The 13871-nt window shown below is 36.9% G+C and overlaps 1 protein-coding gene across 1 annotated transcript in view; it reads left to right on the top strand.

Moving 5' to 3' along the window:
- Positions 1-13871, top strand: part of VPS13C (vacuolar protein sorting 13 homolog C) — a 75521-nt gene that overhangs the window by 22275 nt on the left and 39375 nt on the right. Inside the window, exons 26-44 of the mRNA XM_058811746.1 lie at positions 149-227; positions 1005-1144; positions 1696-1849; positions 2252-2328; positions 2505-2564; positions 3871-4027; positions 4165-4281; positions 5275-5378; positions 5666-5833; positions 6596-6900; positions 7149-7296; positions 7981-8089; positions 8535-8668; positions 8968-9124; positions 9802-9881; positions 10676-10735; positions 11804-11969; positions 12938-13054; positions 13580-13683. Of these exons, the coding sequence (XP_058667729.1) occupies positions 149-227; positions 1005-1144; positions 1696-1849; positions 2252-2328; positions 2505-2564; positions 3871-4027; positions 4165-4281; positions 5275-5378; positions 5666-5833; positions 6596-6900; positions 7149-7296; positions 7981-8089; positions 8535-8668; positions 8968-9124; positions 9802-9881; positions 10676-10735; positions 11804-11969; positions 12938-13054; positions 13580-13683 (2436 nt within the window). The remainder of the gene's footprint in view (positions 1-148; positions 228-1004; positions 1145-1695; positions 1850-2251; positions 2329-2504; positions 2565-3870; positions 4028-4164; positions 4282-5274; positions 5379-5665; positions 5834-6595; positions 6901-7148; positions 7297-7980; positions 8090-8534; positions 8669-8967; positions 9125-9801; positions 9882-10675; positions 10736-11803; positions 11970-12937; positions 13055-13579; positions 13684-13871) is intronic.

Genomic DNA, 13871 nt, shown 5'->3' with positions numbered 1-13871 from the left:
CAATATAAGTATTGGCAGAGCTGACCTTGCCAAAGAATGTGGGGAAAGCCCTGTGGAACATTCATCATCACTAGAAAATATGAACATACCAAGTTATATAAACTTTAAAATACTGTGTTGGTTATTTTGCTCTTTTCTTTCCCTCCAGGTACCAGCTATTCCCACAATTCCTGTTGTTGGCAAAGGGCTGCTTAGTACACCCCAGCTGTTAGCAGAAATGGTGTCAGGTAAGAATCTACAGATGGGTCTTTGTAAAGGTAGCAGCCATAATAGCTAAAATATCAGCTATCAGGGGATAGCTGGTATTTTAGCTATCAATATAATACTAATAATAATATTATAGCTGTTATTATTATAGCTGTTATTGATGTTAAAGCATGTAAGGACAACAGAGATGAGTGGGCTGGGTCATATCTACCCTCAAATACATAAGGAGATTTGATTAAGATGCTGCTGTTACCTCAGATGAATAAACTTGCTTTTTCTGAAAAGCAAACCCACTTTTTAAAAAAAATCATTATACATAAGCAACCTCTTCAAATGAGTGTACTGTAAATACTGACTGCATTAGGTTGTCCTGACTGTTTTGTATTAGCAAAGCTCTCCTTTTTCTGAAAAGGCAGAACTGGAATAGCACATTACTGAGAAATTACTGTTTTGACTCTGGATTTGAGCATTTATTTTCATGGCTGTTCTAGAGAAAAATTTCCTATGGTGGAACCTGGACACTTATTTCCTGGAGTTTCTCTTGTTATTACATTCTTATGTGTTCTTGAAAGTCTAATGATGCCTTTAGACTCTAGTGCTGTCTTTAATAGGGTTTTAATTTTGTTTACTTCTCATTCAGTGGGTAAGAGAGCAGTATAGATCTAAAGTTTATTTTATCAAGTTAGATTTAAAGTGATCATGCTGTCAAAAATGCAATTGGAATGGGAAAGAGAGAGTGGGATATTTAGCCCTGTTTCTGGAAAAGGTTTATTTACAAAGTAATTTTGCTTCTGTAGACTCTGAAGAAGAATATTTTGATTTTGAGGAAAGCTCTGAACCAACTGACAGTTCAGTAATTAAAGGAGAAGAAATAAGAGAAGAGGAGCCTGCTCAGGAGGAACTGACAGATCTTCACCTCAAGTTTGAAATTAAAGAAGTAAGTCTCTAATTCTGTTTTCCCCTGCCTAAAGAATACTTTAAAAAATTTCTCATATTCTTTTACCAGTATTCTCCAGATTAGGGGATGCAGAAACATAATCACCAAACAAAAATCTTTCATGTACACACATATGTATTTCTATGCATATGAGATATTTCTTGTCTGTATGGGATGCATATAAATAAAACATGAGGCATACATACAGATGTATTTAAAAAAAAAGGAAAAAGTTCCTTATTGGAGTATTTTTACTAGAAAAAATTCATACCAACTCATAATTAAGGGGTCAGAAGTGGGAATTTTGCACTGGAGAAACAAACTCAGTCCCAGGCAGGTCTCTTGCAAAGAGAAAATCCCCAAATATTTTTTGTATTTACATCTTTCACCATCAATCACTTCTCCTTTCTATTATATACTCTAAATCTGTAATAAAAACAGTGCTTCTGACAAAGCAGAGAGGGCAGTAATCTTGCACTTTTATTGTTGGTTTAAGTGGTGAGAATACTGCATGTGAGAATATGGCATAACTGTATTTCTTTTTCATCCAGGTTTTAGTAGAACTCACCAGACAAAAGACAATTGAGGAAACAGTGCTTGTATTTGATGTAATGCATCTTGGGACACAAGCTACTGTCAAAACCTACAATTTAGCAGCTGTATCTTATTTGAAGAAGATAAGCTTGGATTACTATGGAACTGGAGGTAATAAGCAGGGGCAGAGAAATGGACTTGTGTGTGTGTAGCAATTAGCTGGAGCTCTCCTGTGCCTTGTGCTCTCTGAAATGCAAATGTTGTTCCAGTTTCCCAGCTCATGTGCAGCTGTCCATTGCAGTGCTTGTGCCACTGATAGAGTTGGTAAGCTCTGGAATCTCACCATAATGCTTATGGGATAAATAAATGACTTAGAGCTCAGTCTTTGGGTGGAGAAGGGATTTGCCATTTTGGATTTAGCAAAGAGAAACCAGTGACTCATATTTGGTGGTGCAATGTATTTTAGCAAATGGTACTGAAAGTTAATCCCTACCTTCAAGGCACAAATTTTTTGGTTCTCTGAAAGAACAGAAATTATTCTAATTCTTGTTTCTCTCATGTGGTGTTTTACAGGTAAAAAAGGACCCATTCATCTAATTAGTTCCTCAGACAAGCCTGGCTTAGACCTGCTGAAAGTGGAATATGTCAAGGTATACACAAAGCTTTTTAAAATTATTTTTAAAGCATTTCTACATATTCTTAATATATAGTCTATATATAGTCCTATAGCTACTATTCAGAGCTAGTTGGATTATTTTGTATCTTCTGAAGAGAGCAGTGACTGGTTGAAATTAATATTAAACATCATGCAAATCATTATTTTCAGGCTGACAGAAATGGGCCACAGTTTCAGACAATTTTTAACAACACTGAACAGATGATTCAAGTGAGTATTTACAGATTTTATTGCTTATTTTCTTTTGGTTTGCTTGCTCAGAATGGAGGAATTAATAAGACTTGTTTTGCTTTCCTGTTTTTCTGCCTTCCAGCAGGAGACTTCAGGTGTTAAAATGTCCTTGAAAATTTTTATACCACCTTTAGAGCAGAATGTTTGTCTGTTGAACTGCTGAAAAAGTGTCTGTGTAGCTCATGTGGATGAAATTCAAACTACTGTAAAATAGCACCTTCTTATGCATCAGGGATCATGACATTCAGGGGCCCAGTGTGGGAAGCTACAGTGGAGTCACAAAGTCTTTCACTTTCATGTCAAATGATCTGTGTTGTGAGTGCTATGTATTCAGCACTCTGCTGGCTGTCTTTTGTAAGGAGTCTAAACCCATGTCTGACTGTGATTTTTTTATTTTACTGATGGTGTATTTCTGAGGCAGATTTTAGTCTAAAGAACAAGAATGATTTAAGGCATTCTTGAAATAGATGATATTGAAAGGATGGTGTTTTTTGGATAGGTTATTTCTCCTCTTTATACCTCTATGGCATTATTTTACCTGCCTTATTTTAGTATGAAGACTGAAATATTTCACTTGTTATGTAATAGTTTTAGGTGTCTATAGATTTCATCTGAGATCTTTAATTATTGAAATCTTTTTGCCAAAAACCAGTTCCTGAAGCTGCAGCAGGAGATGAGAGTTCTAATACTCCAGTGCTGCTGAGTTACCTGTCTTTATACTATGGGCTAGTGCTAATGTCAAGAGGACTGAATTTTCTGTACATCACCTGGAGTTGGAGCTCTTCAGGGGGACTTGTGTGCCTGGAAGGATTGCATTTGGGCTCTGTTTCCAGTTTCAAACCCATTCAAGTGGACAACCTTTATTAAACTCCACAGCAGGCACTTACTTACCTTTTAGACTCCTTAGTGGATTTTTGTAAGGAATACTCATATAGTAAATATCTACATGTCAGCCACCTGCTGTAGTACTTCATTGTAGGAGCATTCAAGTCTAAGGCTGTGTTTGACAAAATTAATTTTGCATCACTTTTTTTGTACTGTGGAGGTTACAGGTTAGCAGTTTCAGCTGTAAGAGCTGGGTTGTTGATAGGTTCCCTTATTTTCTAAGCTTATCCCCATTCTGCTTTACAGAAAGCTTTTTCCTTTATGATCTGTGGCTGGCCACACGTGCAGCTTTTCTGTTTCTAAGGGATGGTTCTGTTACACTGGGTATTTTTGCACCTCAGTCTGATTCTGACACCTTTAAATAACTGTTTGGTCCTATGGACTCTCATGTTTTCAACAGGTGACTTTTTCATCACTGAACCTCCTGTTGCACACAGAGGCCCTTATGTCTGCTGTCAGTTTTCTAACAGCTGTTAGTCCATCAGGCAGTGAAAGAAGTGGAGAGACACCATCCAAAGAAGAAAAAAAGCAAGAAGATGAGTCTAGATTGAAGAAAGGTACAGTTGTGATTATCCAAATGATGGTTCTAGAAGGATGTATTGCATACAAGCAAATCCAGTGAAACACAATGAGCTTTGTAGAAGTAAAGATGAAAGTGATAAAAAGACTTATAGGTACCTTCTCTTATTTCTAGTGTCTAAACCTTCCAAGGATAAGGATGTGTTTGACGTCAAGCTTTTTGCCAAGCTGGATGCCTTCTGTTTAAATATTTGTGATGAAAAAAAGAACATTGCAGAGATCAAGATACAAGGTATTAAATTCTTTATTAGAAATAACTGCTCTGGTAATTTAGTTTCAAAGCAATTGCTAATCATTGGACTAAAAAATAAGGTGTAAACAGGCAGCATCTGTTTTGATTTTTTTGTTTATTTATTGTTATCTGTGCAAGAATGGCTTGTTGTCTTGTTGTCAAAGTCAGCCTTCAAGTCTGTCGTAATTTTTTGGCCTCCAGCCAGAAAGTTGTGCTATATTATTACTCAAATTATTAGGATAATTCTTTGAAGGAGTTTGATTATGGATGGCTTTTCATGTTGCACTAAGTGTTTTTCATGTTGTACTAATATATTTTGTGGTATACCTTAAAGTTATTTAGGATAAATAATTAGGTAGGATAAGAAAACCCCTTCAAAATGTTTTCTTTAGTTTTTAACCCAAAGGGGTTTGTTTGGGTTCCTTGTCTTGGTTTTGTTTCCTTGATTGGTTTTACCCCTTGAAAGGGCTATCAATAATTCTTTGGGGGAGTTTCACTTTTGTCTGACTTTACCTGCCATCCTCATAGTTGCTAACACTCTCACGAATATTTAAGAATGTGTGACATGCAAGATTAGTACTACAGTTAATAAAGTCTTTGCTTGTGCCCATCTCTAAATCATATAATGTATTCACACAAGATAATGTATGCAAAATATTGGATTCAAATAGTTCAGTTTAGTAACATCTTTCCTGATAGAAATCTCAGTGCACTCACTCAATAGCTTGAAATGCATTTACTCAATAACTTGCTTATTAAGAAGTGGAGGATTGATTATTTTTCTGTGAATTGTAGCTCAGTTATTTCCAGAGATGATTGATATTGAGACAGTATTTGTATCACAAGTATTTCTATTTTGTTCTGGTTGAAGCTGTAGTACACAGTGAAAGTAACTTAGTAACTCTTCCTCACTTCCTCTGCTGGTGTCCCCACCCTGAAAAGAACTGTTACTTCTGCTGTGCAAGCCTCTGTTTCTGTTTTTGTACTTTGCAGGTCTTGACTCATCTCTTTGCCTTCAGCCAAGCCAAACTGTATTCTTTGCCCGACTTAAGGACATAGTTGTCACAGATGTTGATTCAAGGACCCTTCATAAAAAAGTACTCAACTACAAGATTTTAACTTTTACTTGATTCTTGGTTAGTTTGATGTGTATAAAAGTGAAATGTAATACACATTCCACTCTTCTAAAAGTATTTGATTTGTCATGAATAAGTATTTTCAAATAAGATAAAAAAAATTCATTTTACAAGAATGGATTTCTCAAAGGATTAGAAAGACTAGAAGTCTAACTTGTAATCTGATAGGCTGATGGTATCTTTAGTTCTTTGTGTCATTACCTCTGTAGAAGCTGCTGATGGCTGGTGGGTGCTGTTTCTCTTTCTAGGCTGTGTCTATAGTGGGAGATGAAGTTTTCAGTTTCAATCTGACATTAAATCCTCATGCTACTGAGGGAGAAGCCTACACTGACATGTCAAAAGTGGATGGTTCTGTATGTTTGAAAGTGGGCTGCATCCAGCTGGTGTACCTTCACAAATTTCTCATGTCTCTCCTGGTAAGTCTTATTTCCCTTTCTGTGTTTCTGCAGCATTCTCAGATTAGTCTTCTGGGCTGTGCTCTCAGTACAAGTGTTAGGTTTCATTTCCTGGAAGACAAGGGATGGGTTTAATTTTTCTTGTGTGCTATTAAAAATTTTGGTTAGTAACTGATTTAAATTTCAATTGGGTCACTTCCCACGCTCAGTTTTGGAAATAGAGAAAAACTTGGTGCTGTTGAGGTAGTATGGAGGTTTTATGTTTGCTGCCCTTTCCACCCCTAGCAAAATTCTGAGTTCATTGCAGACATGTCAGAGCTAACACTAGAGGAAAATCTTCCTGCAAGGTGGGTGTCATGATGCCTGCAAATTAACCAGTGTAAATATCAGTGTGTCTGAGTACCCTAATGATAGCTTTTTCAACAAAGTAACAATGGGATTTCTCTCATTCAATAGGTTCTTCAATAGGAATTCAATACTATTCAGGGAGGGCAAGAGGAGCTTTCAAAATTGTGTCCCTAAAAGCTAATGAGCTATAGAAAGAAGGAAAAATAGAGATGAATTTAGAATAAGTGGATTGCACTGGTTAGAACTTCTTTGACCCTCCATTAGAGGTCATGCAGAAGGCACTCAGTTGTCTTTTCTGTGGAAAATTCAGCTCCCATTGATGCAGGCAGCATAACTGGCAGCACTAATTAGTGAATGATGGTGGAAAATGAAAAAGTAACCTAGAATAAAAACTATTTACAGACATTTCTCTATTCTCTTCAACTGCTTTTCTAGACCTTCTTGAACAACTTCCAGACAGCCAAGGAGACCCTGAGTGCTGCCACAGTCCAGGCTGCAGAGAAGGCTGCTACCAGTGTGAAGGACCTGGCCCAGAGGAGTTTCCGCCTTGCCATGGACATTCACTTGAAAGCACCAGTCATAGTTATCCCCCAGTCCTCCATTTCCCCCAATGCCATAGTAATAGATCTGGGCTTGATTAAGGTTCAGAACCAGTTTGTCTTGGTGTCCTCAGAGGGCAGTTCACTCCCTCCAGTCATTGACAAAATGGATGTGCAGCTGACAAAGCTGAAACTGTCAAGGTAGGGTGACTAATACTCTGCAGAACGTGAATGTTCATGCCTAGAAACCATGATTGGTGCTAGTGTCAAATATTTGGTATTAAAATACCTTTTATCTTAGAGCAGTTAGTTCAGTAACAAAATCAGAAACTGGTTCTGCTTAGGAAAGTGTTTGGTGCTGCATTTGAGATTGTAAGATTTTCAAAAAATCTTAAGTTGTGACTTCCATCTTTCCAACTGTTTTCTTTTTTTCCTTTCTGTGTTTCAAGGATCACTTTGGAGACAGATTTGACACATCCAGATATTCAGATACTTCACCCTATTAATTTAAGCCTGTCTGTGAAACGAAATCTCTCTGCAGCTTGGTTTCACAAGGTACCAGTGTTGGAGGTCACAGGGTATCTGGATACAATGAATGTAAGTCTTGTGAGAAGGTGGTGATAATACTGTGAGAGCAACCCTTAATGTTGTTTCTGGGCACAAAGGGGCAACAAGCTGCTAATTTTTAGTAGGTGTGGAGTGGATTTCAGTAAAGAAACAGGATTTATCCCCACCTAGGTGAATGCAGTGGTTTGAGAGGATCACATAAATGGTTTTGGGACCAGTTCTCTGAGCAAGAATTCTTTGAAGTGAAGCAAGAATTCTTTTATTCTTTAGAAACAGAATCTTCTTGAGAGGAGTTTAAATTAATGCGAACATTTGCTTTAGTAACTCCACCTTCCTACCTTCCCATCACCCTTGAGTTTGTTGTGGCATTTTATGTACTGTGAAAGAAAGTACCAGGGACATCTTGGCTGAAACTGAAATGAAAATATCAAGGAGGGGCATGTCATTGACAAGAATGTATTAAAAGGATAGGTACATTAAATGCTGCAATGTATATTGATACAGCACTGGAGGGTCAAAACCTTTAATCTCCTCAGACTTTTACAATAAGTGGTTGAAAGAATTTAATTTTCTTATTGAAGGGATGATTCTGCTGGCAAAATAGCTGTAAATAAGCATTCTTCTTGCCAGGAAACATTGTTCTGCTTTGTTAGCAGGTGATAAGTTCAAGGAACAATGTGTTTTTCCTGACAATTGTGATCTGCAACTTTTTAGGTTGTGTTAAGTCAAGAGGATTTGAATGTCTGTCTCAAAGTGTTGACGGAAAACCTGGGTGAAGCAGAAGAAACTCAAAAGGGTGCAAAATCAGTGCTGCAAAAGGAAGGTCAGAGATGGAATTTGTTGTGAATGCTAAGTGTGTTTGCTTTCAGGAGTAAGGAAAAGTATTTATTTTCTGGAAAGGAAGTTTAGATCTGAGAGTATGATAATAAGCTGAGTCTAATCGATAAACTCTTTAATTTTGCAAGGACAATGTTCATACTTTGATACTTAAAAAAAATTGGAAACATTACAAGACAAAATTTGGTAATTTTATTAGCTAAGTTGTCAAGGAACTAGCAAGGTATTGAGATGTCAGTGTAATCTTATTGCCAGAACAGGTTTCTATTTCCCTTTCATGCTCTGAGTTTAAGGGCTCTGCTTATGGAAATGTTATTAGCTTATCTTAGGTGAATGTAATCCATCCAAATCAATGAAAGAATTGGATGTGTTTCTTGAGCTAAGCAAATGATGGTAGTTTCTAAAGTTAAGCAATATATTGAATGTTCCAGGTAAAATGAAAGAAGTGGAGAGATCAGTTTTGATACAGGATAAGAGTGTTTCAGAAGGATTGCTGTCTGAAAAGAGAAAAATAACATTAAATGAAGATGTAATCAATATGCTACTTAATTTTGAAATCAAAGAGGTATGTATCCATCTGTACAACTTACTCAGTCTGAGCCCTGTACTCATCTGTTTCTTAGAAGTAGTGGGCTATAAAGTCCTTTTTAACAGTTTGACTTGGCAACTAAAAGAAAACTAACAAGAGGAAGAGAGCAGGGGGCCAGGGGAAATCTTTAGCAAATTGGTCTTATAGGGTCTATTTATAAAAATGCAAAATGTCTAGATTAATATTAAGTTTCACATTTAGCCTGTTTATAACTGCCTGCTGTGTCTGAACAGCTTCACTGAAATACTGAACTTACTTTCCCTTCTATATTCAAGGTTGTAATAACCTTGATGAAGCAGATTCAGAAGGAGAGATATCCATTACATATTCTAACTGTGCTACAGCTTGGCACCAAAACCAAAATTAGAAATCATGAATTGGCTGCAGCAGCATATCTGAAGAAAATTACAATGAGATGCACTGAAATACATGGTAAGTCTTCTAGGGAACTGATACAATCAGTAGAGTGTGTGCAACTGGATTTATAGCCAGAGGATAACATATAGCAACCAATAATGAGGGGAGGGGAAAGGGTAATTTAGATAGAATTAATCGGTTTTACCTGATACCAAGTTTTACTGCTATTGCTGGAGTTAGAGTTAATGTATTTGAGTGAGTTGAGCACTTTGAGCAGGAGTGTTCCTGAGAAGTATTCCAACTGTTCAGTGGGTTTTGATGAGCTGCTGATTCTGTGCTTTATGACCAGTTCTGGTAGCACTGGAAATGCTTCTTTGGTTGGTCAGGTAACAATTCAAAGTGACAGTGAAGTGATAACTGAAATAGCCATTTATCCAAAGTAGAAAAGTAAGGTTTTGATTATGAAAACATTAAGGTAGGAATGCAAAGAACTTTCAGTTTTAAGTCTTGCTTCAAGAGCAAGATAAGATAAATTAATTTTTACTAGTTTAATTTAAAATGAAGTGAATGCAGCATTTCACAAAATAATGCTTCATGTGTAGCTTCTCAGTGAAAATAGCTGTTTACTTTCACTATTTCAGCAAGAATAGTATTTAGTTAGTATGTAATAGAGAATTAGCATGGAGTCATTGCATATAGGTGAAATAAAGCTTGAGTGGAAACACTTGACATTTTTATTTCTTTGTTTGCAGACTCAAAAGGAGATCCTCTTTGCATTCTTAATTCCTCAAGTGAGACAGATGAACATCTTTTGAAAATGGAATATATTAAGGTTTCAATACATTTTCAGTAAAATTACATGGGGAGGAAAGTAAGGCTTCCATACTGAGCCTGTAGATTTGTATCTAAAACCTACCCAGGCCTTCTCCCAAATACCTGTTTCTCAGTTTAACATTTCATTTAATTCTCCACTGCTTCCATATAGCTCTTGCTTCATAAGTCAGTGCTATTACTGAAATCACTGGCAAGACAAATATTTGTTTGTGTTCTGTGTGTACAGCACAAATGAGCACCTGTGTGAAACTTAACAGGTGTGATGGTCTTTGTGGAAGTGAAAAGTGACCCTACAGGTGATAAAACTGCATTTGGAGAGTGATATGTTGGTAGCTTAAAAAGCCTTTAAAAATTGCATGAACACTTGGGAATCTGATAGGTTGTAGAACCAGTGGGCTCCTCAGTACTCTTATCTGGACTGGCATCATTTACATAATGAAAAGTAATTAATTTGTACTGGCAAAGGATTAAGCATAAATTGATCTAGTTTAAATAGATTCTAGATGAGACAAAGTTTTGTAACTAGCCAGTTGAATTTTCACAAAATATGTGCTATGAAATGTCTCTGAGCAGAGCATTGTGAATAACCCATTCTGGTTATCTTGCTTGTGCATTATTTGAAGAACTTGTTTGTTCAGGCTTCATCACTTTCCTTTGTTTTCTTTTGCAATTGAAATAAACCTTGTGTGTAGGCTAAATTCAAGCAATTCAGTTAATAAAATTATTTATAATTAATTATTGGCTAATTCAATAGAGATTGACTGTGTCCATTTTTTGTTTTTTCCTCCTTAGGCTGATCCTGATGGACCAGACTTTGTTACTACTTACCAAAGCACTAAGCAAAACATCAATGTAAGTTTTGGATGTACTTAATTTATTTTTGTAAGCTTTTTGAATCATAGCAGCTGCGTTAGTTACTCCCTTTTGTCTTATTGAAGAGGAAAAAAAAGGGAACAAAACCAGCCCAAAACCAAAGCCCTGACTCTCATAATTAAAACCTACTGCTTTATATTTAACTACTTCAAAGACAAATCCAGGTAGAAAAAATGGATTTTTTTTTTAAACTGAAGTATTTATTGTAATAATTTATTTAAACTAAAAACTATGCATTTTCTGCTAGTTGGAAACACATCCTTATGAATTTTAACTGAGGCCTTTAGCATGTGCTTTGTTTCTGGAGTGATCCACTTGGCACAGGGATAAACCAGGGCCTTGTGTTTCTGAGCTTGTAACAGTAACAGTGAAATTGAGATGTGAGCTGGAATATCCAAGGAGCATTCTCAGGGGTCTTGAGTGCAATTAGTCCTTTTACTTCTCCTGAAAGCAGCTATTCATGAGTAGTTTTTCAAGTGACTTCTGGAGTAAGCATGTCATTGTGCTTTTGAAATGTTTCCTTTAAAACAGTAGTGGTGGGTCAAGCAGCTTCTTGAGGGCCTTGTGTGGAATAAGTGACTGATGCTGGATTTCACTCAGCAGCACTGGCAGGAGTAGTTGCTGCTCACATACCCCCTGCTCTGATTGCAAATTTTGGATCCTAGTGGGTTTTTTTGTTGTTGTTGTACCAAATCTCCTAAAACATCTTCACACGTGGTTCTGAAGTTGTCAATCAAAGGCTGGATGCAAAGCAATGAAAGGAAATGCAGCAGAACTCAAGAGAATGTCCTGAAAAGGCACAACCACATGAGGCCTCAGTTTTTAGATTGGCACAGTTCCTCTGTAGCTGCTGTAAGCTTCCCTTCCACAGTTCCCTCATCTGTTCTGGAGCTTGTGAGGTTGAAGAGGATGGAGATAGAAGACTCAAATACTTGTGAAATTGAGCAAGAGGCTTTTTTCCTTGGTTCTACAAGAGCAACTCTGAGTTGTTAGGGTATAAACTGCTACTAAACCACAGTATGACTTTGTCTCCTTGCCTTCCTCCAGGTCATCTTTTCCTGTTTGGATATAGTGCTTCACACAGAGGCTTTGCTTTCCATCATGAGTTTCCTCACCTTCAGTGTTCCATCAAGTGGTCTTCCCAGTACTGAGAAATCATCAGAGCACAAGCCTCAAATGAAAGAACAGGAAAAAGGAAGCACTCTTAGACCAGGTAGTGTCATGTTACACAGGCTGTACTTGTGTTGTTTAACAGCATCTCACCTTCAGTTTCACAGGATATTATTTCCAGTGACAGCATTGCAGTCTATTTGGTGGAAAACAAAGCATGCACAACTGTAAATGGGGAGAAAATCTTATTAAAAAAAACCCCAGCAGACATTTTTCCTGTTGCTTAATTTTACAGATTCTCCTTACTCAATATAACTTTTCCCTGGGTGGTGGTCTGATTTTCATAATGAAAGTTGAATAAATGATGTTGCAGTGTGCAGCCTTTCCAAAGGTTTAGTGTCACAGCCATGTAGCTTTGCAATCTGAAGGCTCTAAAGAGTGCTTACATTGCTGAAAATAAATACTGCTCTGGGGAAGCAAAGAGAAGTTCTGAACTGAAGGGGTGGTGTATTTATTTTAGGTATAGGTCTTTGTAACCTTGAAATAGGAAGAGTTTTTGCATGGAAGCTCCTGAATATTTTGTCAGGTCCTGGGTTGTTGATTCTTGTGCTTGTAGTTTTTGTGAAATTCAAGGTTTTCTAATCCTAAAACTATTGGGATTGAGTCCAGTGGCTGCTCCATTTCTGATTGTGCAGTGTTGCTGCAGCTAATATGCCTAAATTGGCTTTGCTACTTGACACAGAGAGGGGCACTTCTCATGTGCTGAGACAGTGTTTCAAATAATGTGGTGTATACTGCACTCAGCAACTGATGCATGAAAACTAGATATTATTGAGTAGATAAGATACCTTGATGACATTGCTGATTGGTGACAATATGTGTGCCTGAAGGAAACTCTTAATAAATGACTTTTTTCACATTTTGACTAAAGATTATCATATCTTTTATGGAATGACTGCAGGCTGCTTTTGAATAGTTCATATATTTACAGAACTACTAGTCTAATATTTGTTGCAACAGTGGGCTTGTAATATTTGAACTCCTTGTATGTCTCTTGTGTTTCCTGCCCAGTGTCTGGTGATGCAGCCTGTGATGATGTCTCTGAATTAAAGCTCACTGCAAAGCTGAATGCATTCAGTATTACAGTGTGTGATCAGACCTGCACAATTGCAGACATTAGAGTACAAGGTAAGGTGGTTTTTATTTAAATACTAAATGAAACTGGCTGTAGCCAGAAATAGGCTGTTTCCCTCCCTTCACTTCTAAAAGGCCAGTGTCTGCACTGCAGGTGTCTCTGACATTTGTTGAAATATATTTTGATTGTATGAAATGATCTGCAAGGAAAAAAATGTTTGATTCAGAAAACAAAGATGATTTCCAAGTGTAGTAAAATTAAAAGAAGTGAAGGCACTATGTTTTAGATAACACAGACTTCCATTTTTTAATAGCTAGATCCTAGATAGTGTTGGGGAATTGTACTCTACTCTTACAATCAGGTTATGTTGGCAACTTTGTCATGTGCAGTTAAGGCCCTGACTTCTCTGTCAGGCTTAGCAATCATTGTTACATAGGAAAAGGCTGGATTTAAAGCTGTTATTATTCTTTATATTCAGTAGTAAATAATTCTGGGGGTTTGATTGTTTTTTAGCAGAAGTGTTTACTTAGAAATTAGTTGAACTGCATTTATTTCCTTCCTTCTTTTGTTTCGTTCAGGAATGGATGCATCTGTGGCTATGAAGCCGAAAGAGATTAAAGTGTTCTCCAGACTTAAGGACATTGTAATTACAAATGTTGATCCAAAAACAATCCATAAAAAGGTAATGTGTTGAGCAGATTGTAAACAGCTGATGAGACCCAGTTTTTCAAGTGATTTAGTGACAGCACTGTAGTTTAATTTGCTGTGTAACAGAATGCAATGTACAATGTAATACTAAACAAAATGTCTTGGTAAAGGTTAATTTCCTTCCCCTCAGAGAAACAAAACATTCTTCCAGTCAATGTTTAG

Source organism: Ammospiza caudacuta, chromosome 10 (assembly GCF_027887145.1).
Source record: "Ammospiza caudacuta isolate bAmmCau1 chromosome 10, bAmmCau1.pri, whole genome shotgun sequence".
Lineage (NCBI taxonomy): Eukaryota > Metazoa > Chordata > Aves > Passeriformes > Passerellidae > Ammospiza > Ammospiza caudacuta.
This window is presented reverse-complemented; position numbering and strand designations above follow the sequence as displayed.